Consider the following 26,034-nt stretch of genomic DNA (forward strand, 5'->3'; position numbering starts at 1 on the left):
CTAGGTTTAAATTTACCGCCACAATAATGCAAAGTGGATGAATTCTTACAGAGGGCATAGTTGTATGAGCATTTATATATAATCGTGTACGTGAAAAGTGTCTTTTTTTGTGTGTAATTACAATACTAACGCCATTATTAAATACTGTGGTCTTCCCATTAACTAATTGACAGTTGTGCTATTCTGAGAATATTTTTTGACGTTTGACTTTTTTTTTTATTTTGTTTTTATTGTTGACAACCATATGTACAAAACAGCTGTTTTTGACAGCTCATATTTTTTATCACTGAGATGCCTGATATTTTATGTTTAGATCCAATATATTTAAATATTTTTATTATATTATTTATTTAACAATATAAATATTTTTTTTTAAATTTAAAACCAAAAACTAAAAGACTAGTAATTAATTTTTTTTTCAGTCAACAAATGATAAATTTATATTGTGATTAAATATAAACATAATTTTTACTTTTATTATTTTAATTTATTTAATTATAAATTTTAATTCACTGTAATAATAATAATTATTATTATTATAAAAATGATGAAAGTTGTTTGCGCAGCAAGTACATGTAAATATTCATCTAAAAATGAAGATTCAAGTGATATTATTTTTATCAGCTTTCCTAACAATGAAATGTAAGATTTTTAATCTCGTTTTATAAAATTAAATGTTTATTTTTTGATAAAAATTTTTTTTATTTATTTAATTAAATTTTGTTATTTATTTTTTAAATTTTAAACAAAAAATACTTTTTTTTACTGAAAACATGTTATTACATTTCTTGATTAAAAGAAACGATTTAAAACGGTTAGAAATGATTTAAAACAATTCAAAATTATTCAATTTTAATACTATATAGATTTACATTTATCATTGAGTGAATCGTTTTGTTTAATCAGGATTAATACTAAATTTATTATGACGTCTCTTTCAATAAAAATCGAAATAATTTAATAATAATTATATATTTTTATAGTATTTTATTTTTAAATAATTATAGTAATTAATCTCTCTGATTTAAAAAACTCCAATTGAATCCGATTGGAAAATTCTAATCGGATTTAATCGGGAAAATTAAAAATTATTATTTTCCGATAAAATGCGATTGAAATATTTCCTCGGATTATACCGGAAAATGATCGAAATATAAATTTATTATTTTCCGATTCAATCTGATTGAAACCTTCAATCAGATAATTGGAACGCTCCCGAGCAATTCTGATTGAATGTTTGTTTCTGATTGAATCTGGTAGAAATCCGATTGAGTTTCAATCACGTTTAATTGGAGTTCTTAATCACTATTATTACTTTATTAATAAAATTAATATTTTAATTAAAATAGGTCTACAGTTTGGGCACACAATTGTGGGCGACAAGATTTATTAATTAAATCAAATGAAGAATTACATAATAATTATTACATATGCTCAAATCATATTGAAGATCGTTACTTCATAAGTAAAACAAATAATACAATATTAACAGAAGGTGCTGTACCAACGTTATTTCACCATCAATTATCAATAAACAATGAATCGCCATCAGAGCCACACTATTATGAATTGAAACAATATACACCAGAAACTGATAATATTATAAATGCAATGCAATTAAATAATTGTATTAATGATGTCAATGATTGTCCATCAAATAATTTTGAAGACACAGCAACATCAAATTTTGAAAATGCAATTTATAGTGCTGATTTACATGGATCAAATAGTAGTATTAGTACTCATATTAATGAAATAAATAGTAATGTTACTTCTATTGATAGTGGTGATAGAAATTTAAATAATTATTGCAATATAAATATTAATATAGAACAATTTGATGATGATAATAATGGTAGTGAGGATATTTCAGTAAGATATAATAGTTTATGCAGATTATGCGGCCAATCAATTGGCAATGGTATTGACATATTTTCTGACAATCAAACAAACTTTAAAACAATTGATAAAATAAATTTACATTTGCCAATAGCTGTTGATTCAAACGATTCAATGCCGCGAAAAATTTGCTCTGACTGCTATGATAAATTAGAAATTTCTCATTCTTTAGTTATTACATGCTTGCAAACTGATATTAGGTTGAGAAAATATTTTAATCTTCCAACTAAGGTAAGCTTTTCGACATTACTGTTAAAATTTTTTTTTGCCATCATTTTACGTTTAAATTACTCACAAAAATTAAGGAATATTAAAAAAAATTCCAAATTTTTAAGTGATTTTCAACACGCTGTAACTCTGAGGAAAACGGTCGTATATTAATAAATTATTAATAAGTAATAAGTATTATTAATAAATTTGAAAAAGGAGCATCATTTCGAATAATTCAATCTAGTAGTTAATTGGTAATCGTGAAATAAAAGTAATTATAAGAATTAAAAAAAAAAAACTATTTATTAATTATCATAATAAACAATTAATTTTCTGTTGTAACAAAATATTCACCATAATAGTTTTGAAGTGGATTTGATTCAGTAAACTCAAGTATTGATTTTCTCTTGCACCCTTATGGCCCACAATACTACTTATAGTTTATATTTTCGACTATAATATATTTTCGTTAATCATAAATTATTTTTTTTCTTTATTAAATACAGAATTAATTAATAATTTCAATATTAATTTAGTTATTTTTATTTTAATTCAGTTATTTATTGTAAACTGTTCCAGCGAATCTAAATTATCTACATTTATTTTCGAATTTCAGTATAATAATGAAGATAGATATCGCGAATTAATTTCATTAAATGAAATAGAAATAAATAATGAAATATGCATGGATACTTCAACAGTTGATGAGTTAGAAGCAGTAACCGAAAAAGATAAATCTAGCAGCATAGATGTAGCTGAATTAAATAATCAAGTAACGGAAAGTAATCCAGTAATACAAACTAATCAAACAGTTATACAATGTCCAAATAATCCATCAACAAAATTAGATGATCGTTTTAAATATGTACTACAGTCAGATTTAAATAATTTATTATTAGAACCATTAGCACTTGACTCTACAAATATTACGAATAATACATCAGAAAATTTAAATGTGGAAAATACTGTTGATAATTTAATAATAGATAACAATCAACCGCCACAAGAACAGATAAATTGTTTAAATAATGCTAATGATAAGTATGAAGATAAATGTGAACAAGGTGCATTAACAGAAACAAGTAGCCATCAAGATATTGTTGATCCAATAACGGAAGATATATTTAATAATGATCAAACATTTGATGATACCGATGTACTATACAATGATCAACGTGGCTACCCCGCATTTAGGTGCAAAAAGTGTAAGGATTTATTTAATAAAGAAGAAGATTTATTAATACATGATTTATATCATACAAGAACAACTTTTCCAGATCAAGAACGTAAATGCGGACACTGTTCATTGTCATTTTTCAATCGTAAAGATTTACAAAATCATATATCTGATAAACACAGTGGATTACAAATGCTATTTAAATGTGGTATTTGTGATAAAATATATGAAAAATGGTCAAGCTTAGATGTACATGAGGCTACACATCGTCAAGATAAACCTTATCTATGTGATCTTTGTGGTAAAAGTTTTAAACATTCAAATAATTTGAGAGGACATAAACGTACACATTTAGATATCACTAAAAAAAAAAGGCATAATTGTGAAGTATGTGGTAATGCTTTCAGATCAAGGTTAATAAATTTATTTTATCACAATTATAAGTATAATCATACAATGGTATTTGTATTTATGCTATAATCTTAATTTGCATTTATATTTATTACAGATTTCATTTGAAAGAACATATGAATCAACATAATGGCGATAAACCATATAAATGTGAACAATGTGAAAAAGCATTTTCTAAAAGAATTCAATTACGACAACATCGACTTTCGCATGGTTTGAATAAACACACTTGTCCTATTTGCGGTGTGTCATTCAATCGCAGGGGTAATATGAATACGCATATGAAAAGACATAATAAAGATGACGGGATGTATACTTGTAGTGTAAGTGTTTTACAAATTATACATAGACATCCTCAGTACAAAACCTTACTTCAAATTTTTAATAAAATCACTCTTTCTTTATTTTCTGTTAGCAACCGTTGTAATATATACTGTTACTTAAATATTTAAGGTGATCGCTATCGTGAAAAATTAAGAACAATTTTGTACAATTCAATTGCAAAGCAATAAGATGTTCTGCGAACGCTTACTCGGTCCCAGTTGATTCACTCACGAAAAATCATATTTACACTTATTCAAATATCCTCAAGTAGAAAAAAAAATCGAACCATTTGAAAGATAGTTTATTAATGATTAAAACGAACACAATTTTAAGTCGCTTTTTTTAAAATAATTATTGAAAAAAAAAAATGTAGAAAAACCTGTGATTTCCGTCAGTATGTTCGAATGTTGGTAAACAAAATAACTCAAATATTACACCACCGACTGATCTATTTTAATTTTTTTTACACTTGAATTCTTAAAAAAAAGAACTCGTTTGAAAACCACTATCTAAATCTTTTCGATTCAATTATAATTAATAAAAACTTAAAACTGGCAATCATGAAAAAAATTCGCTGCTATTTTTTTTATCATTATAATTATTTTATGTCATTCATTTTTTTTTATTCTTGCAAATAGGATTGCCACCTATTGAACACTTTTTAAATGAGCAAGTGAATTCTGCACGCTTGGATTTTCCAACTTTTTTGTATTTTTTTGTACGCTGTCAATGAATTCTATATCCTAAATAAATACATTTATATTGATTATGCATCTTAAAATTTTTTCTAGGGCTGAATTGTTAAATTAAAGAAAAAATTAATTAATTTTTTTACTAATGGCATAAATATAAATTATTAATCTAACAAAAAAAAATCAATTTAGATTTTATTTATTTCGTTTTTATTTCAAAGAATGAAAATGACAATTTTTGAATAAACCATTTCTATAGATAAAGTCTTGAATTATTGAATGAAATATGTAATTCAGTATATGAAGTTATCATTTATCGAATGAAAATTTTATTCGTTTCAAAATTTCAATTTATCTCAAATAATGGCTCGTTTTAAATTCTCAGTTATTTAAGTATAAGTTATGTTTTATTTGTGCGCAAGTGTCGGAGGTACAAATAAGATATCCAATTTTTCAAACTTTTGTTACAATAAACGGGTCTGAAATTATATCATATGTAGATTTTTATGTTCTTGAAAACAAATATTATACAATACATCGGAATTGTCTTCATTAAGCAGACTTGTTAAATAATTTTATACTTGAATATCCACGCGATCAATTTTACTAAATATTTGAACATTAACTCTACTTCTAAGTTTCATATAAAAATCATAGTAATGCTGTAATATAATTGTTAGAATAGATAACAATATTTTCGAAGTCTCTTTTAAAATTCAAAAACCTCTTACGAGTTATAAATTTATTTATCGAAATATTAAATAAAACAAAAAGAAATGATCATTTTTTTACAATTTCGGTTAATTTGACGTAAAAGTACTTATGTACCCTAATCAATGTTCAATAATTATTTTTTGTTCATCAACATAAGAGTTTAGTCTACGAAAAAAACGTGTTTTTACATTATTTACATTGTTATGTAAAAAAAAAAAAAAAAAAAAAAATGAATGCAGCTCTGTTAAAAAAAAAAGTAAATAATTAATTAAAAATAAGACACAAAGTAGACTTATTTTTTTCATGATTTTTAGAAAAGCGGCTTGCCAGGCAGTTATCGATCGGGGCTTAGCTATGCATTATAAAATAAAATATATATTATTTAATTCGTTTTATAAAAATATCTTTTTAAATTTATATTATTCATATTATTTTAAAAATAAAGTATATATTTATGATACCGAAGTTAGCCGATGTCAAATAGTATTTGAATGTTTTAAAAACTATAAATTATAAAAAAAAATTTTTTTCAGAAAATTGCACCTATAGTTTTGTTAATTTTCTACATGTGCATATTTTTAGTTTTTTTTTTTTTTTTTTTTTTTTTTTTAATTGAATTATTTGAAAAAATTCGAAAATTGTTAGTTGTCTGGTAACTTCAGGATCATATATAGTTATATAATTAACGAAAATTTACAATTCTAATGAATTGTGAACATTTTATGAATAATAAAACTGCAGTCATTTTAACATTTAATGATCTGATTCATTATTATCAATTAATAATTCATACATAAACATACATTTTTCATTAAATTAAAATTTCATTATGAAAATATATATAATTAATAAGTTTTAAAACGTAAAATTTATATTTATATATAAAACGTTTATAAGGACTTTTCTACTGAGTAAATAACTTAATATGATTACCATCTACCGTAATAACCATAATAATTATATTAATAGTTTACAGTAAAGTAATAATGGACTTAAATTAATTTATCTATTAAACTTTAAATTAAGCTGAAGAATACTTAGGTTACGATGAAAAATAAAAATAATATTTTTTAGGTATGTGAATGCAGATTTAAATCAATGAGTGAATTAAAATTACATCGTAAAGAGCACACTGATAATGATATACTTGAAAGTATTAAAAAAAAATGTAATGATAAAGAAATATTTCAATGTAAAATATGTTCACGTGCATTTCCTAAACGTGCTGCATTATTAAATCATGAGCGTACACATAATGGTACACAGCCAAGAGTTGAATGTGATATATGTGGTAAAAAATTAGCTAATAAAAGTTCATTAAAATATCATACTAAATCAATCCATACAACAGAAAGACCACACATGTGTCAATTTTGTGGCGAAGCATTTGTTACCAAAGAAGCGCGACTTATTCACGAAAGAATTCACACTGGTGAACGTCCGTATGTATGTAAAATATGTAATATGCAATATAGATGCTCGAGTAATCTTAGTCAGCATATGAAAGTTCATTCTGAAGTACGACCTTATACATGTCAATATTGTAATAAAAGTTTTACACGTAAAGGTGCATTAACTATTCATGAACGTACTCATAGTGGTATTAAACCATTTACTTGTACTATTTGTGATAAAATATTTTCACAAAAATATGAATTAATTAAACATATTAAAATACATGAAATAAAAACACTTAGTTGTGAATATTGCAATGAAATATTTTCTTCAAAGACTGATATATCTAAACACTTTAATAGTGTTCATAGATTTTATTCCAATGATTCTTTAATTAATGATAAAAATATTTTACTTACGAACAATATGCAAGTATACTCCTTAGAATAGATATTAATACTTGTGGTAATAAATTTCTGTATTACGGCAGTAACTTTATGTCCTTATATTCATGCACTGTAAAAATTTTTGGACTTAGTGTAAAAATTTTGGCGTGAAAATTACACCAAATATCGTGTTAGATTTAGGCGGTGCGAATTAAATATTTTTAAACTGTCAAGTATGTTAAGAAAAATAATCATAAAAATATTGAAATGTTAAAAATACTTTGATTATGTATTGAAATATATTGATTAAGTAGTTAAAAATGTTCGATGATCATTTGTCGCTCATTAATCAAAATTATAACGAGTAACACGGAATGGTGTAGAAAAATATAGATTACACTGTGTTAAATTTATACGGAAAGCTAATTTACACCGTTATTTTACACTACACGGCCACGTAAAGTTCTCGGGAGCCATTGTTACACCAAAATTTTTTACAGTGCATTGTTGCGACCGATTTGCAGCATTGCAACAATCCTAAGACTCTAGGACACAAGACCTAAACATTCAAGCTCAATACTTGTATTGCATCTAGTACTGAATTAAATTGAATGCTATTATCAAATTTAAGCTATACATAGAAAAAAATATATCAAAAAATGATTTTATGTAAGTTATAAAAAAAAAAAAAATATTAATTTATTTACTTTAAATGATTCAAATTCATTGATACAGACAATCAGTATTAATGATTATAATTGAATAATTTAAAATTGGCAAGTAGCTATTATAGCAAATAATATCATACCATTTCGTTTACGACAGAATTATTATTCAATATTTTATAATAATAATAAACGAGTAAACAAAAGTCGTAGCTTAAAAAAATTAAATTTTAGATGAGACGATAAAAATTATTCGCTATTGTTCATTGCTTTCCTGCCATGCTAAATACAGAAGTGATAATTTAACAATAAGTGGGTAATATTTAATGATTTCTTTTTAATAGTTTTATTTTAAAAAGTTTGAGCTAAATGGTGATGCCAATACCCTTTATTATTAATTATTTAATAGAAATACTCAACAATTCCAATAATATTATTCAAAATTCTTGCATTTCAGTTGCCCAAAAAACGAAATAATACTTCAATTTTCAATCCAAATGAAATTAACTTTTAGCACAAAAAAAAAAACAATTTTTTAAATTAAATTATTACTAGGGTGTCTGATCCAATAAATGAACGCTTAACTAGTGGATGAACAAACCTATTTTTCAATCTTATAATACAAAAGGATTCAATGGAATTAGAATTTAAATTCTAAATGTGTAAGTAACAATTAAATAAAGTTCGTTTACTGACTGTGTTCATTCACGGGAGAGATCACCCTACAATAGATTTTGCCATTAAGTATTTTTTTAAAGAAGATCAATTGGTTTCTTCTTTTTTTATATAAAAATTGAGTTAATCAAAAAAGTAAATTTTTAAATTAATCTTATAGAAACTAAGTAAATAAAACCAAAAAAAAAATTTTTTTTTAACTCTCTAAACGCAACACATTCTAAATGTAAAATAAATAAGTAGACTTATATTAATAATACTGTGATCTATACTTTTTATACAAAAATATATCAATAATCATAATTGGTATTGATAATGTGACTATTAAATAATCACTTCAAACCACTGTTGTCATTAGTCAATATTATATAACAGACTTATTTATTAACTTATTTCTATACGGTAAAAAATAGGGGGTAAATACGGAGTGATTATAGATATTATTTAAATCCGAATTTACTCCGTCAATTCTAGTTCCGGAGTTTTAGAAAAAATCACTCCATATACTTAAATAGATAGTATTTTTCGGATGAGTGATTTCGGAGTGGTCTAGATTTTCTTTAAACCCACATTCATCATGATTGGGAGTTTTAATATTAAGATAAACTCTCCTTCGGAGCAAATTTAACTCCGAGGGAACGAAATAAATAAACAGTCATCTGCTCCACATTTACTCCGGATTTAATCCGCGTTCACTTCGGAAATTTTGAGTGTAAGAATTAGTATTATTAGAAAAAAAAATTAAGGTCCAAATACACTAGAAATAATTAAAACTTCTGTCGGTTGACTGTCGGTAAATCTTTGCCTTCTATCTAATGTACAAATCTAATTTAGAACCTTGTTTATATACATATACTTCCACATAAATAACTTTTTTAAAAATATTCAAATTTAACTTAACATATATTTATTATAAAATTATATACACTTTAAGGATGTTATATCACATTTCTAAATTAGTTTTATAAAAAGTATAGTGAGCAGATAAAAAACTATGACAAAGTAAATACCTCTTTGACTAAATAATTTATTTTTAATAACTTTTTTAAAAAATTCCATAATTTACATCATAAATAAAAAACAATAATTTTTTAAATTTATAAAATATATTTTATTTACGATAAAGGAAAATTTAATTCTTTAATAAACAAATATTCTTTTGTTAAACGTATTTTTTATCGCTCACTATAATGATATAAAAATAGCAATATTTGTGTAGTGATTAATTAGTTTTAAGTAGATGGATTATAAGAAAAAAAAATTGAGTGCCTCTCATTACTTTTTATTAACTATTTTAGAATGCATAAACTCAAAATTAACATTATTGTTAGTTGTTTGAAAAAAATAAAATGGCACTAAATCTCTTTCATGTGCTTACTTATACACAGAAAAAAAAGTTGTCTTGAGTCAAGAAATTATTTTGGAAAACAAACGTTTTTGGAAACCAAGTTATGATTTTCTTGAGCCGAGAGAATTTATCTTGGTTAGAGGAGATCTCTATCCTTTATCTGAGAAAATTGAAGTTTTCAAAAAAAATTTCTTGAATTAAGAATATTTACTTTCAGTCGAAACTTTTTTTCTGTATATATATATATATATATATATTTAGACCTTGCCAAATAAAAGCGATTTATGAAAAAATTATAAAAGACCTTCTTTGTAGAGCGTTCGATTCTCTACAAAATTATATTACGGGCATTTCAATTTAATAATCTGGTAACGAGTTATAAAATTTCAAAGTTAAAAACAAATTTTTTTCCATATTATTTAAATGGGGAATCTTATTTAAGCGAGCGCGCATTTTGTAATTGAGTCTGAGGGCACAACTTGGTACCCAAATTTCTTTATTTTACGTTCAATGTAATTTTCGTATGAGACCGAAAATAATATCGATTATTTTTCGGCATGGTCTAATATATATATGTATATATATAACTTATAATTGTCAATGAGTGTGCCAATATATAAATATAAGGTATTAAATAAAAAAAAATAGTGCGTATATTAAACAAAAATAAGAACAATTATTTACAAAAAAAAAAAAAAAAAAAAAAAAAAAAAACTAATAGTGAATTAAATTTTGTAATTTTAACGATTATTTTAACAATGTGGTAACGATGGAAATGATTACGTAGTTTGTTGAATATAATCAACTCATAATATAAATATGTATGTGTATCAGATATAAGTTAGAAAGAAAAATCCAAACGTAACAATTTTAACGGCCAAAGAAAGCGGTAAAAAATAATATGCTATCAGCTTTTTTACTTCATTTAATACTCAATTATTTTTCTATAAACCAAATAGATTTATATTTATTATTATTACTTATTGTAGTTTATCAATTGTTACTTAAAAATTTAATCAAAGGTATTTAAACAAATCTAGTATTTCTTTTTATGTTAAAACTATATCAAGTATAAAAATAAGTCCATGCTTACACTTGAGTCAAAAGAACGGAGTAAAGGTTACGATGCTAATTTCGTACCGGAACTTTTTTTAGTATATTAAAATCTTATACATGTTTCATTTATTAGAGAAACTATAAATGAATTTATAAAATACTCGGTTTATTAATTAATTAGATAAATAAATGAACGAGTAAAAAATTATAGTTTTATTTCACCAAAAAATTTTCATAACGTTATTAAAAGAAGTGATAATTTGAATATTATTAATCCATCCGATGGTCGCTAATAATTTTTAGGGCAATATTTTATATTGAAATAGTACAGTTCATTTTAGAATTTTTGTTCAGATTGTAAGAGATTTCACATACTAGTAGATAATGATAAGAAGAAAATTTAAATAAAATCTTGAAGTGCTACATGAGTACGCATAGGTTTCATCAAATTTATTTTTTCTCTGTAACTCTTCAAAAATTTAATGGGATTTTTTTCTTTATCATTATCTGCTAATATGTCAAATTTCATTCAATGATTAGTACCTGGAACATGGTCTATGAAAATAAATATTTTAGCAATAATACACCCTGTTCAATGAATAATACAGTCGAACTCAATTAACTCGGACAGTCAGTCTACAGAAGAGCGGAAATTTCTTAGGATTTTCGAGTTAACGGATGCCCCTTCTCCCGTAAAAAATAAACTATACATACGCACTCTTACATCTACATGGATGATGCACATAAATATATACAGGCGCGGATAGCATGGGGTGGGAGACAGCTTAGCTCGTAGTAGGTATCAAGATTGAGGAGTAGTTCCAAGATAATGGAATCCAAGTTGATGGAGTTCGACTGTATTTAATTTAAGGAGGTTTAAAATGAATTATTTTATGATAATTAACATCACTAATAATAAAAAATGATGTCAATAATGTTTAATATTCTCTAAAAATGAATTAGTGATGTTCACTGCAAATCAGTGGATAGTCACTATTGTTACAGCTATAATTATACCACTAATTCGACCAGTGGTATACTTATAGCTAGTTTCCAGTACACATTCACTAGTTTGCACTGAATTTCACTAATTCATTTTTAGAGAGTATGTTTTATAATTATCATTTTGATTAAATAACGAAATGCTCATGAAATCAAAGATTACTTTATTTATTGGGACTTAATAACATTCACGTGGTAATTAAAAGTAAATCAACTGACAAAGACTCATATAAATTATTAATTAATAATCAACTTTTATAGATGGGTTAGTAGAAAATGCGATTCGGATATCTTTGGTTCTTTAGGAAAATGTTAAGACTCGATGTTATAGCAGGTTCGGCTTAATGTTTGGAGTACATATATTTCCATGCATTAAATTATTTTAGGGCAGAGTTCAAAGAAGAAAAACGAAGACGCAATGTAAGGAAAATGAATGTACTCAGAGCAGCTCAGAGCAACAAGTCGAACCTGCAATTTCTTCATGCTAATCTGAATCGCAATCTCTCTTTTATTTAACTTTATTTGAAAATTTATTGTCAGTTATTTATTGTATTGAGTTAAATTATGTTGCTCTACCACGTAAGCTATTACATATATATTTTAATGATTTTGTTGAAAATTATATTTTGTTAATGACGTTTATGAATAAATACATTTTAAGTTTTTACTTTGGTCTTTATTTATTTGTATAATTTAATGAATAAAATAATCATATTTAAATAGGTTTTATTTTATAATATCAACCTATAAACACACTTATTAGTAGACCTGATGTATAATTTGACCATGAACCACAATGTGTCAGCATATTCGAAAACAATATATTAAAAACTGTGCGTTGTAAACTCTTTTACATTTATTATTCCATGAATATGGAGTTAAATTGGCATTTCTCATTCTAGTATAAAAGCTGAATGAATCGCAAAATTTGGAAATAGTGTACTTAAGTCATTTGGCGACAATTGTGCGAAAAATAACAAACATGTATACATAAATATATGTTTACGTACAGTACTGAAATTATCATTTCGCACTATTAAGTTGTTCGTTTTTTTTTTAATTATTAATTATTTATATACTCACATAAGCTATCGCAGTTTTTTCGTTTTTATAATAAAACGTAAACTGAATAAATACAGTTATACATTGTACAATGGATGATATTTATCGGCGAATAAGTGACGAAGAAGTTTTCGGTGAAGATGAAACGGAAAGAAGCGAAATAAAAGAGTTTTTTCACGGGCAGACTATACTATTGACGGGTTGCACTGGATTTTTAGGAAAATGTGTTGTTGAAAAAATATTAAGAGACTGTGCGGGAATTAAAAAATTGATTTTAATTGTGAGATCACACAAAGTTTCAGCTAAAGAACGTATGAAAAAATATTTTCAACACGAAGTAAGTACTTTTTAACTAATTGTTAGTTGTAATCAAATAATACTAATAGCAAAATTATTATAAAAAATTATGTTGTTTTAGATTTTTGAAAAATTGCGTAGTTATCGACCAAATTTTGAATCTAAAGTATGTATAGTTGAAGGAAATTTAATTGAAGAAAATTTAGGTGTATCTATTGAAGACAAAAAGATGTTGATAGATCAAGTGACCATGATTTATCATAATGCATCAAACGTTAAATTTGCAACAAAAGTATCAGATAGTCTCAAGTGTAATGTGTTTGGAACAAAATATATGATCGAATTGGCTAGAGAGTGCAAAAGATTAGTGTGTTTCATGTATATATCAACTGCATACTCGCACTCTTATAACAAAGTGATTGAGGAAAAATGTTACCCGCCACCAGCGGATCTTAAAATGGTCCAAGACATTATTGACGCGGATGAAATCGCTAAAAACGGTATACCGCCAGCAACTATAGAAGAGACATGTAAGCCGTGGGCTAACATCTATACGTTTGGTAAATCAATTGCTGAATCTTTAGTCGAAGAATTCGGCAAAGAAACATCTTACCCATGTATTATTTACAGACCGAGTCAAAGTAAGCTCCTTATTACATATTGAGAAATCTGCTCATCACTCATAAGTTAAAGTACTGATTTTCCACATTCTTACAGTAATATCAACTTATCAGGAACCATTTCCCGGTTGGTGTGGTAATTACAATGGACCAGCATTGGCATTTGTTGGTTATGGATTAGGTATTGTTCACATAAATACCCCAATAGACTACATACAAGATTACGTTCCTGCTGATATGTGTGCTAATTCAATTCTTGCTCTCACATGGGATACTGTAACTAACAGGTAATAATCGTACCATTAGCTTTACAGACAAAATTGCACTCATTTAGATAGTCCACAATACGAATATTGAACGAAAATAAAATTATAAAATGTGGGGTTCTATAAATAGCACGAATACTCATGATGTTATGAAGATTATATAACATTTTTATAGTTAGTACATTTGATTAATCTCATAGTATGTTTCTTATTTTGGAATCAATTCATTCATTAATAAGAGAAAGGATTTGATTAATTAGTTGACGCATCAAGGAAAAATTTTTTGGGAAAGTCTATCAATTAATAACATCAATATGTATAAGTAAATTTTAATGCCTGACAAATTTCTGATGGTATCAACAATTGTGATTTTCCTTAACCTTGCCCGCACTACAGCGACATCCTATAATTCTAATAGCGTCCTGTAAACAAAATGCTCAAAACGGGAGTACCGACGGGTTAATTAATAGACAAAATATCACTCGATAATATTGGAAAAAGCTTATATTGTATTTTATTTAGCATAGTCATGTGGGGCAAGTGTGCGCTGTGAGTGCGTGTGCGCAGGCTCATCCATTTCGGACTGAAATGTGCACCCTTGGCCTACATTACTCTACTTGAATATTTGACAATTGTCGCAGACTAAGCTCTTATCAGCACTTTATATATTTTTTTGTTTTTTTAGAAAACAAGACAATAGAAAAGTATTTGTATTTAATTACGCTTCATCAACAGTCAACCCTTTGAGTTTAAAAGAATTCGAAAATCACGCAGTACCAAAAGGGAGAGACAGCCCATCCATTCGAATGGTTGGTCCAAATTTTTTGTTACGAGCACCATGTTGGTTTCTATTTTATGTGTTTCATTTTGTATTACACGGTATACCAGCAGTAATTGCTGATATTGTATTTATGGCAATGTTACGAAAACCACAGTAAGATCAATTATTTAAACTCTTACCTATTTTAATAACGTGATGATACTAATATTCGTTTTATTTTTCTTGATTTGTAGGGCTGTTGCGGTATTTTATAAAATAACATTGAATTTGAAGGCAATATTATATTGGGGTACATACGATTGGCGAATAACTGTAACAGAAACTCAAAAAATGTGGGAGAGAATGAATAATCGTGATAGATTTTTATTTTATAATGATTTACGCACTGTTGATTGGTCAATATTTGGATATACATATTGGTTTGGAATAAAAAAGTATTTGTTGAAAGAACCACTTGATGATCCCCCGGCCAGACGAAAATATTTTTTAATACAGTTAGCTTTCCATAGTTTCAAAATTTTAGTTATTGTATATATTTTATATTACTTACTTGGTTACTGGCTAAGCCTAATTTCACCAATAACCGAATTCGTAAAGCTGAAATATATTTGTACATCGCCTTAATCAAATTCTTTTCTAGAATTCGCTAATTTTTGAAATCAAATGTACCCGCAAATTATAAATTTTTTACAAAAAAATGGAGATAACTTTTTATTCTGAAGTATTTTCTCAACATTATCACCTGAACAGATTAACTGATTTAGATGATTCTGACGGCCTTTGACGAGGTTGCTTAAGATTCAGATTTAAATAGTCTTTGAAATTGACTAATCAAGTACTTTTAAATTTATTTAAGAAAATCAACTAATACAAAAAGGCCCAATCATTTCTTGGTCTTTGGAATAACTCAAAATTTGCCTGATCAATCGATTTCGGACTTTTACGGAACCTCAGCGTTTTTGAAGTATTTATTTTTATTTTTATTATTTTTTTATTTTGATTTTTACTTGTATCACTCATAGTGTTTTACACGGGTCTACTTTTTATTTTTCGCTTCTCTTTTACTGTTTGTTTTCGACCATTTTTTACCAACTAAATTTCTTTCACTTCCTGAACATCCTTACTTGAACTTTTAATTTTTGAAAGCAGGCGCTCAAACCTTTTTTCTACTTTTTGATTCTACTACTTTTTTATTTTTTGCGGCTGTGGCCCGACTTGTGCTTATGACTGTACTGCATCATTACGGTGATGCCCTGCTACCTCCGTTGTGCAATGGCGGCGCAATGGCGTAGGAAAACCACAGAGAAAACCTAGCCAGTAGAGTTTTTTCGGTTTGGGTGAAGCTCCAGTGGTCGGTAAAATTCCCATTTTACTGATCACTAGATCTTCATCCCTCGCCTAACGATCAGAGACCTTCGTTCGAGCCCGACGCGTGGCTAAACGGTCACCCAGCCCAGTAGTAATCCTGCTCGATGCTACTTAACTTCAGTGATCGCCCGAGCCACGTGCGTGCCGAACGGCTGCCTCAGCCGCTGCGTTTTTGAAGTATTATTACTATAAATTGACTTTGATAATTCGATTAATATTATGGTTACAAGACTAAATGTCTAAGATAGAACATGACGTCAACAATATGAAAAATAAGTCATTAATCGTATTGACATTGAACGTCAACAGTAGAATCGTAATGTGTCTTCTTTTCAAATATTTCATATATGTGTAATAGAAATAATATCTTAAATCTTAATGTTTTTTCCATGGATATGTTGTCTTAAATATTTAGTTCTGTCCCCATTAAAATAAATTGACTTTGATAATTCAACTAATTTTATACTGTCTACGAAAATATACTGTCCAACACACATACACACATACATAAAAGGATTAAAAGGCATAAATCGAAGCCAATTCTAAACGTTCACGATAATTAATGCTAATAATTTCACTAGTTTAGGACGAATTTTTGAGTTCATTGCCAGAACCATAATTAATTAAAAAATGAGAATCATTTATATCAAAATTGATAACGTATGTCACAAAGCAAAATTTATCGTTTTGTATCTAAAAATAAATAAATATTACTTATTCAATTAGTGTATACTATAAATTAATTGGCGTTAATTAGATGATATTTTATGTTAATTACTGGGTAATGGAATAAAGTATGAAAATAGACAGAGAAAATTTGACAATTCTAACTGAAAAAAAATCATTGTTTGGGATAGAAATATTTAATTTCACTAAATGTCGCCCTTTTTATTAATGTGTATCGTGAATTGATAACAAGTTCCTATTAATAATATACAAATTTATGTCGGCAATTAATAATACTGAGCTAACTTCTGAAAAACATGATAGTAGTAATTTTGCATCTGCAAAGTTTAGTTAACTGTTTTGCATGAAAATCATAACAATACCGATCATTAATAATAGATGCATCTATACTACTTTATATAAATTTTTAATATTCATATTTTCCGTGTTATGAGGGCAAAGCACATCGACGGTTAACTGTAATTCATTAATCGATAATCAGATTTTATTTACATTTTGATTGTCATTAAGTGTATCAAATTTGAACTACAATGTTGCTCAACTACGTAAGCTATATTAATGTAAATATTAATCCTACTAACACACTTACCAGGTAGACCTAATATACATTTTGACCATGAACCACAGTGTGTCAGCATACTTGAAAGTAATATATTCAAAACTGTGTGCATTATAGTCTTTTAAATTGATTATTTCATGAATATGTAGTTGATTCGATATTTATCATTCTCGTATAAATGCTGAATGATTCGTTAATATTTGGAACAGTGGGCTTAAGTCATTTAGCAACAATTGTGCAAAAAATAACAAACATGTATATATAAATATATGTTTACATACAGTACTGGAATTACCATTACGTACTATTAGTGTTGTTCTTTTTTTTTTTTTTTTTATTAATTATTTATATGCTCACGTAAGCTATCGCAGTTTTTTCGTTTTTATAATAAAACGTAAACTGAATAAATACAGTTATACATTGTACAATGGATGATATTTATCGGCGAATAAGTGACGAAGAAGTTTTCGGTGAAGATGAAACGGAAAGAAGCGAAATAAAAGAGTTTTTTCACGGGCAGACTATACTACTGACGGGTTGCACTGGATTTTTAGGAAAATGTGTTGTTGAAAAAATATTAAGAGATTGTGCGGGAATTAAAAAATTGATTTTAATTGTGAGATCACACAAAGTTTCAGCTAAAGAACGTATGAAAAAATATTTTCAACACGAAGTAAGTACTTTTTAACTAATTGTTAGTTGTAATCAAATAATACTAATAGCAAAGTTATTATAAAAAATTATGTTGTTTTAGATTTTTGAAAAATTGCGTAGTTATCGATCAAATTTTGAATCTAAAGTATGTATAGTTGAAGGAAATTTAATTGAAGAAAATTTAGGTGTGTCCATTGAAGATAAGAAAATGTTAATAGATGAAGTGACCATGATTTATCATAATGCATCAAACGTTAAATTTGCAACAAAAATATCAGATAGTCTCAAGTGTAATGTGTTCGGAACAAAATATATGATCGAATTGGCTAGAGAGTGCAAAAGATTAGTGTGTTTCATGTATATATCAACTGCATACTCGCACTCTTATAACAAAGTGATTGAGGAAAAATGTTACCCGCCACCAGCGGATCTTAAAATGGTCCAAGACATTATTGACGCGGATGAAATCGCTAAAAACGGTATACCGCCAGCAACTATAGAAGAGACATGTAAGCCGTGGGCTAACATCTATACGTTTGGTAAATCAATTGCTGAATCTTTAGTCGAAGAATTCGGCAAAGAAACATCTTACCCATGTATTATTTACAGACCGAGTCAAAGTAAGCTCCTTATTACATATTGAAAAATCTGCTCATCACTTATAAGTTAAAGTACTAATTTTCCAAATTCTTACAGTAATATCAACTTATCAGGAACCATTTCCCGGTTGGTGTGGTAATTTCAATGGACCAGCATTGGTATTTATTGGTTATGGATTAGGTATTATTCACATAAAACCCCCAATAGACTGCATACAAGATTACGTTCCTGCTGATATGTGTGCTAATTCAATTCTTGCTCTCACATGGGATACTGTAACGAATAAGTAATAATCATACAATTAGCTTTATAGACAAAATTGCATTTATGAAGATAGTATTTCTTGATTTACACTTTTACACTTTTTGCCCCTTAGTCCACTTAATTTACTCTTAACCATTGTTGGGGGAAATTAATAAATGGATTTTTTTCTATTGACAATATGTAAAAAAATCCGTAGATCACGAAAATAATGATAAAAAAGTTCAATTTGGCCACGTTTTTTAAATAAATAATAAAATAACAATAACACAAAACGGTTAGAATATTTTAAATTGCAGTAGATGACAACCACTGAGCCCGGGCTCGCACGCGCCCTCTAGCTCAGTTTCTGCAGCTCTGCTACCGACAGCGTGACAAAATGTAAACAACTAATTATTTTGTTTTTTTAATTAATTTTTTTCGCGAACATAATAAGCCCCAGGAGATTGATTTTTGACTTTTCTTATTCAGAATTTATCGCCCTTTAATTTAATACCAGTCATCGTAGTGATTTACACTAATAGATAGAAGTTTTTTAATGAAAATACACGGTGTCTCAGCTTCCCTATTGTTATTTTATTATTTATTTAAAAAACGCGGCCAAATTGAACTTTTTTATTATTATTTTCGTGATTATTTTTATAATTATTTTCAGTACTTATACTGTATTATACCATTACGGTGATACGCTACCCCTCACATTGGCTGTGGGAGTACAGCGGTAAGAGAAATCATAGAGAAAACCATTGCCAGTACAGTTCGGTTTGGGTGAGGCTTTAGTGATCGGTAAAATGGGAATTTTACCGATCACTAGATCCTCATCCCGCGCCTATCGGTCAGAGATCTCTGATCGAGCTCAACGCGTGGCTAAGCGGTCATCCAGCCAAGCAGCGATCATGCTCGATGCTGCTTGACTTGGGTGATCGCCCGAGCCATACGAGAACCGACCGGCTGCCTCTGCCGCTCAATAATTTTTCTTATTATTTTATGTAAGGTACCCGCGGGTAATAAGGCCTGTCGAGTAATATGGCCTAAGTGACAGAAATGATATTTAAAATAATCACCTCCGCTAAAGGCTACTCTAGTAGAAGGGTCTTGCATAGAGATGTTACGACAAATTTATGAAGTCCCGATACCACGTTCTTTGTCTTCTATATTTCATCATCCGCCATATGCTTTCGTAGCGCAGAAGAAATTATAAAAAACAATGTAGTCTTCTGACTCTTAAAAAGGATACTGATAGTTTTAAGTGCTGTTGAGCTAAGCAAACGAGTCTTCTGGCTCTTAAAAAGTATTGTTGCTAAATTTAAGTGATGATTTATCTCTAATACAAATTTTATTAAGTACAAAACTATTCCAGTTTGCTTAACCCGTAGGCTTTATTACCCTACCGTAGTAAAATAAGGCTTATTCGTATGGTTTTTGTGAAAGTATAATTTTCTGTTTGTTTATGGTAAAAATTACCATTACTTCATTACATTTTATGGCTAATGTATTGAAATAAAGATTAATGATACATTTCGATAATTAAATGCAATATTTTCGATTCTATTCAAAATCTCTCTTAGCTAGGCCTTATTACCCGCCGATACCTTATTAACTCTTAAGTCAAACACCAAAAAACTTAAGGAATATGCACAGTGTCATAATATGTGTAGTTTCGTTCTGAGTACGTTAACGGACTCGTCAGCAAAGCTGTGTTAACACACTTTTGTCTTAAACTACATCTCTTGCTAGTACGCGCCGGCGTAAAACAGTATTGTGGGCTTCAGCCAGACACGATACTAGTCAGGGGAGGCGAATACCGTCCAAACTATGTACTTGCAACAAAATGTTAGGTGAGCTGTTGTACACCTTAAAAGTGTTGGAATAACAAAAATATGTCAATTTTTCACAAACAAGAGTTCAGAAAACATTGTAACTCTTAGTTAGATCCTTAAATCACCACCGTCCATCTTACGGTATTATATAAAAATTTAATTATATATTAGAAAAAATTTATTTTTGAAAAATTTGCATAATTTTTTGTTATTTTGATCAATTTTGTATACTCAATTGCAAGGTCCGGATAGATATCTAGTGTTATAACACTCTATAGAGACATAAACAAACACAGACAATTCAATCCGCTGTGTAATAGAACACGTAGAAAAAGTTTAATTATAGATATTTTAAGTATAAGCACTTGGAAAATTGAAAAATGCGATGAGCCTAAATATAGACAATTACCTTTTTTTTTTTTTTGCTTTTCTAGAAAACAAGACAATGGAAAAGTATTTATATTTAATTACGCTTCATCAACAGTCAAACCTTTAAGATTTACAGAATTTGAAAATTACACAGTACCAAAAGGGAGAGACAGCCCATCCATTCGAATGGTTGGTCCAAATTTTTTGTTACGAGCACCATGTTGGTTTCTATTTTATGTGTTTCATTTTGTATTACACGGTATACCAGCAGTAATTGCTGATATTGTATTTATGGCAATGTTACGAAAACCACAGTAAGATCAATTATTTAAACTCTTACCTATTTTAATAACGTGATGATACTAATATTCGTTTTATTTTTCTTGATTTGTAGGGCTGTTGCGGTATTTTATAAAATAACATTGAATTTGAAGACGTTATTATATTGGGGTACATACGATTGGCGGATAACTGTGACAGAAACTCAAAAAATGTGGGAGAGAATGAATCATCGAGACAGATTTTTATTTTATAATGATTTACGCACTATTAATTGGAATGCGTTTGGATATACATATTGGTTTGGAATAAAAAAGTATTTGTTGAAAGAACCACTTGATGATCCCCCGGCCAGACGAAAATATTCTTTTATGTGGTTAGCGTTTAATAGTTTTAAAATTTTAGTTATTGTATGTATTTTATATTACTTACTTGGTTACTGGCTAAGCCTAATTTCACCAATAACCGAATTCGTAAAGCTGAAATATATTTGTCATATGTAATTTGTTAGGGAGATAGGTATTAAAAACTTTTAATCATTATACATGTATAGATATATATATACTCATGAAAAAATAATTTCAATGAAATTTACGGTATAAACATCGAAATCACAGATAATCTTAAATACAATCATAATTAAATAGTATGTAAATTACTTTTTATACTATTTGACACTGTCATTTTATCGAAGGCTTTTTGTATTAAAAATCATTAGAAAAATCACAGTGTTAATATTGTAAAAAGAGAAAAAAAAAAATAAATTACAACTTAAAAGCTTTATTTATTATTCTATTTATGTACTTTTAAATAAAATGAATATCACTGTGATGACTTTGTTGTAATACAATGTAATTTATATTTGTATATACAAAATTTACGATGCTGCATCGTGATGCTTTAAATAATTACTGTGTCCGCCGTAAGAGACATTTTAGCGACTCATGATATCGTCACCAGATAGCCAGGTTTGCTAAGCAACTGAAACATTTGTTCAGCAAAAGTTCTCTTTATTCTAACTTTTGAATACAATATGAGTACAACTTGGACTACAAATTGTTGTAAATTGACGACTGCTTTTTAAAGACAAGTTGATAGAAAATATTCCAGGAAGTTGCGGGAATAGGTTGAAGAACAAGAGTTGCTTTCAATTTGACAATCAATTAATTGAACATCAACTTTTTGCAGTCAACAACGTGAAATTCAGACGTTTTCTGGCAACTCCCATTCAGAGTGACTATCATATCAATGCAACGGTGTAAAAATTTTGGTGTTAAATTTAGGTGGTGCGAATTAAAAATTTTTAACACTGTCAAGCATGTAAATATATGTAATTTATGATAATTTTGTGTTAAGAAAAATAATAAAAAAAATATTGAAACGTTCAGAATACTATATAATATCTAAATAAAATTAATATAGTTATTGATTAAGTAGTTAAAAATGTTCGATGCTTATTAATTCAAATTATAACGAGGAAATTATCATTACACGGATGGATAATTTAAACCGAGGATTTTTTACACTTTTACACAGCCGTGTAAAGTTCTCGGTGGCCATTTTTACACCAAAATTTTTTTCAGTGTAGTTTTATTGATTTACACCTAATAAAATATTGCTTCTATACAAGTTTTTTTGTTCTGAATGTATTGTGTTGCTTTATTTAATAATTAATATTGTTTTTCTGTATCGCCGGTGACAAAATTTTGATTGAACGATATGTACGTTTATCCAATATTTTATTATACTTAAATAACGTTCAGAACCCTCGTATTTGCGAACAATATTTCAAACTTTAATTTAAAAAGATTTTAATTAAGTAATTTAATAACAATCATTATTAGTAAAGGTAAAGAGGTAAAGGTAAAAATAGGTATGTTAATACAGTGAAACTTGGATAAGTGAGACTTGTTGGAACCAAGATTTTTTTCTCACTTATCAATGTTTTTCAGTTATAGAGGGACAGTCAGACAGGCAAGATGAGGATAATAAATAAAAGTGAAATTCATATAATTAATGTATACAGAGTTAATTAATAATACTTTATTTAATGGCATCGAAATTAGCTCGAAAATCCGTTATTTTGGTTTGTTTGAAATAACTTTTCGTCAATAATTATTCAATGATATAAATTTTGATTTATCACTTGCTGTCAGTTGTGAAGGTGCCGGGGCCTGGAAAAAAGAATCAGTTATAGAGGTTTCTCACTTATCCGGGTCCCATATATTGGATCGTATGGGATCATAAAGATATGCCAATGTTGTTCAAGATTTTGTGGATCATTACTTGCTGGGTGCACGAAAGCACTAATAAAATACTGTAATATCCAAGAATTTAATTAAATAACTATTAACTTAATAATTAATTAATTTCTTATGATAGGATGACAATACATTTATACTAGAAATAACAATACCACAATTACAGTGGTAAAGAAAAGCAAAGAAAGATCGTTTATTGAATACAAGATGTGCACTGTATTGATGTCATTAAGTGACGGACTGAATCTTGTTTCGTTTCTATTAAATAAGAAAAGGGCATTTGTTTTATAAATATTCAAATTATTTAAAATTAGTTTCACTCTCGTGACAATACTATTAAAATTATCGGTATAAAACGTATTCATGAACAACGACAGCGCCACCGAATAAAAGGCTCGGAAGTTTTCAAAACGGTGTCATAAATGAATAAACTTACACTTAGTTTTAAATTAATACACGCGCACTGAACTAATACATTAATTATATCCTAATTTTCGATTCACTATGTCTAATCCAAAATTTGAAACATTTTTTGAAATTTTATTTTAGTATCTTTATTTATGCCTGGTATAATTTTCATTGTCCTGATTTGCAGTTCTTGAAGTACATTTAGGCTTGATTGAAAATAACTAAACATGACTGTACACCAATCCTCAATGTAGGCCGAATGATTAATTTATGAATAATATAACATAATACTCAGTATAATTACTTACGGTATTTCTTAGTCTAGTATATTGTCGTTTTCAATAATAAAAAATAAACAATACAGTTCATCGAGGTGAGTTGGACTTGATCCACAAGTAAAAATACAAATTTTTCGTGCATATTATTTGTAAATGATTTATGATGCCAATTTTGTGTTTAATTTCATGTTGAGTCAACATAAAAAATTTGATCCATTTTTTACATTTACGAAGTTGGGTTTGTGACTTTGGAGACAAATGTAGAAGAAGGAAACATTTTTCAATACATTATATTAATTATCGATATTAACTGTTGAAGCATTGGATAGTAAAACATAAGTTCTAAAATTGGTTGTTAAATGAAATTATAATTATTAATAACAATCAAAATTTAAGTACGTCTTAACTGACCTGCTTATTTACAAGGCACAAAATAATTATTTTGCTTCTGACAAAGAAAAAAATACGCAGAGAGTAAATTTAAAAAAATTTTATCATGGGTCTGACATGCTCGGTTAATAAACTTACACAAGTAAACAATTGCAGGACTCATGATGCGAAGCATCAGAGAGTGTTTTACGATCGAAAAATTTTTTTCGTCTCACTTTGACAGCTATTTGAATTATTATACCTTTGTTGATTTATGGAATCAAGATAAGTTGCACACCATTTTGAAGATAATTTAATGGAGATTAATTCCATACTATTTAAAAATTTATTTAGTTCAATAAAAATCGAAAAAACATCAAAATAGTTTAAAAAAATTTCCTGTCCCTCAAGTATGAAACTCGTAGACACGATAACTTGCGAAAAAATCCAGTAATTGAAACGAATTTTTTTTTTTTAAATTCTTTGAAAGAATTGTAGATCCCCTATTGAAAATGGCTACGTAATTCAGTGTCGTTTAATTACAATTAATAAAAGAATAAAAAGGCTGTATAACTATACATATATATATCTATGTAAAATTAACATGGATGGTAATATATCTATACATTATACGTACATTTATACCACCAGGGGCGCTTGCACATTACCGTCCTAGTACAGCTGTTTTTTTTTGTGTTATTGCTAATTGGTAAGCCTGAATTTTTTCAATTCAATTCTTTTTTTTATTTGTTTTTATTTATATATATATATATTTTTTTTTGTTATTAATCGAGATATTTTAAGAAAATTCTTTTATAATTATAAAAAATTACTAATATAATTAAAAAAAAAAAACAAAAAAAAAAAAAAAACAAATTTTATATTTATTCGTGCTTCCCGCCATTTTTTTTGTTATTATTTTATTATTTCATAATAAATGAGCATTATGAGTCGTGCACTTTTGGATTTTCCAAATTTTTTAGCTACTTCTAAACGTAAAACTGAAAAAAAAAAAATTTTGTAGGATTTTAGAAATGGCGATCTGTCTCATCACCTCCTCTCCTACATTATTTCAATGAAAAGAATTTAGAAAAATTCAAAATTTGCTGTCTCGACCTATATTCACGAAACTCAAGTTTCA

General features: G+C 27.6%; 3 protein-coding genes across 4 annotated transcripts; all 3 read left to right on the forward strand.

Annotated features, from left to right (window-relative positions):
- The first annotated feature begins 472 nt into the window (after positions 1 to 472).
- LOC103575963 (zinc finger protein 182) lies at positions 473 to 7,831 on the forward strand. 2 transcript variants are annotated; one of them, XM_014442041.2, is made up of 6 exons: positions 473 to 642; positions 1,350 to 2,130; positions 2,726 to 3,314; positions 3,387 to 3,699; positions 3,795 to 4,020; positions 6,502 to 7,831. In XM_014442041.2, the coding sequence occupies exons 1-6, from the start codon at positions 545 to 547 to the stop codon at positions 7,270 to 7,272; spliced, it is 2,778 nt and encodes a 925-aa protein (XP_014297527.2). In that variant the 5' UTR covers positions 473 to 544; the 3' UTR covers positions 7,273 to 7,831. The 2 variants fall into 2 exon arrangements, with proteins under 2 accessions (XP_014297527.2, XP_014297526.2); XM_014442040.2 differs by having other exon boundaries at positions 2,726 to 3,699.
- Positions 7,832 to 12,885: 5,054 nt separating this feature from the next.
- On the forward strand, positions 12,886 to 15,689 carry LOC103573234 (fatty acyl-CoA reductase 1). Its single transcript, XM_008552228.3, has 5 exons — positions 12,886 to 13,353; positions 13,435 to 13,954; positions 14,031 to 14,220; positions 14,885 to 15,133; positions 15,214 to 15,689. The coding sequence occupies exons 1-5, from the start codon at positions 13,108 to 13,110 to the stop codon at positions 15,602 to 15,604; spliced, it is 1,596 nt and encodes a 531-aa protein (XP_008550450.1). The 5' UTR covers positions 12,886 to 13,107; the 3' UTR covers positions 15,605 to 15,689.
- A 2,130-nt stretch (positions 15,690 to 17,819) lies between these two features.
- LOC128667274 (fatty acyl-CoA reductase 1-like) lies at positions 17,820 to 22,984 on the forward strand. The gene is made up of 5 exons (XM_053741263.1): positions 17,820 to 18,267; positions 18,349 to 18,868; positions 18,945 to 19,134; positions 21,364 to 21,612; positions 21,693 to 22,984. Exons 1-5 carry the CDS (start codon positions 18,022 to 18,024, stop codon positions 22,078 to 22,080), a joined length of 1,593 nt encoding a protein of 530 aa, XP_053597238.1. The 5' UTR covers positions 17,820 to 18,021; the 3' UTR covers positions 22,081 to 22,984.
- Positions 22,985 to 26,034: the final 3,050 nt, after the last annotated feature.

The sequence above is a fragment of the Microplitis demolitor genome, chromosome 8 (assembly GCF_026212275.2).
Source record: "Microplitis demolitor isolate Queensland-Clemson2020A chromosome 8, iyMicDemo2.1a, whole genome shotgun sequence".
Classification (NCBI taxonomy): domain Eukaryota; kingdom Metazoa; phylum Arthropoda; class Insecta; order Hymenoptera; family Braconidae; genus Microplitis; species Microplitis demolitor.

Coding starts and splice junctions, on each gene's coding strand:
- LOC128667274 (XM_053741263.1), top strand. CDS start 18,022: ATGGATGATATTTATCGGCGAATAAGTGACGAAGAAGTTTTCGGTGAA. Junction 18,869..18,944: donor TATTTACAGACCGAGTCAAA/GTAAGCTCCTTA, acceptor AAATTCTTACAG/TAATATCAACTTATCAGGAA. Junction 21,613..21,692: donor GCAATGTTACGAAAACCACA/GTAAGATCAATT, acceptor CTTGATTTGTAG/GGCTGTTGCGGTATTTTATA.
- LOC103575963 (XM_014442040.2), top strand. CDS start 545: ATGATGAAAGTTGTTTGCGCAGCAAGTACATGTAAATATTCATCTAAA. Junction 643..1,349: donor AGCTTTCCTAACAATGAAAT/GTAAGATTTTTA, acceptor TAATTAAAATAG/GTCTACAGTTTGGGCACACA. Junction 3,700..3,794: donor GGTAATGCTTTCAGATCAAG/GTTAATAAATTT, acceptor TATTTATTACAG/ATTTCATTTGAAAGAACATA.
- LOC103573234 (XM_008552228.3), top strand. CDS start 13,108: ATGGATGATATTTATCGGCGAATAAGTGACGAAGAAGTTTTCGGTGAA. Junction 13,354..13,434: donor AAAAATATTTTCAACACGAA/GTAAGTACTTTT, acceptor ATGTTGTTTTAG/ATTTTTGAAAAATTGCGTAG. Junction 13,955..14,030: donor TATTTACAGACCGAGTCAAA/GTAAGCTCCTTA, acceptor ACATTCTTACAG/TAATATCAACTTATCAGGAA.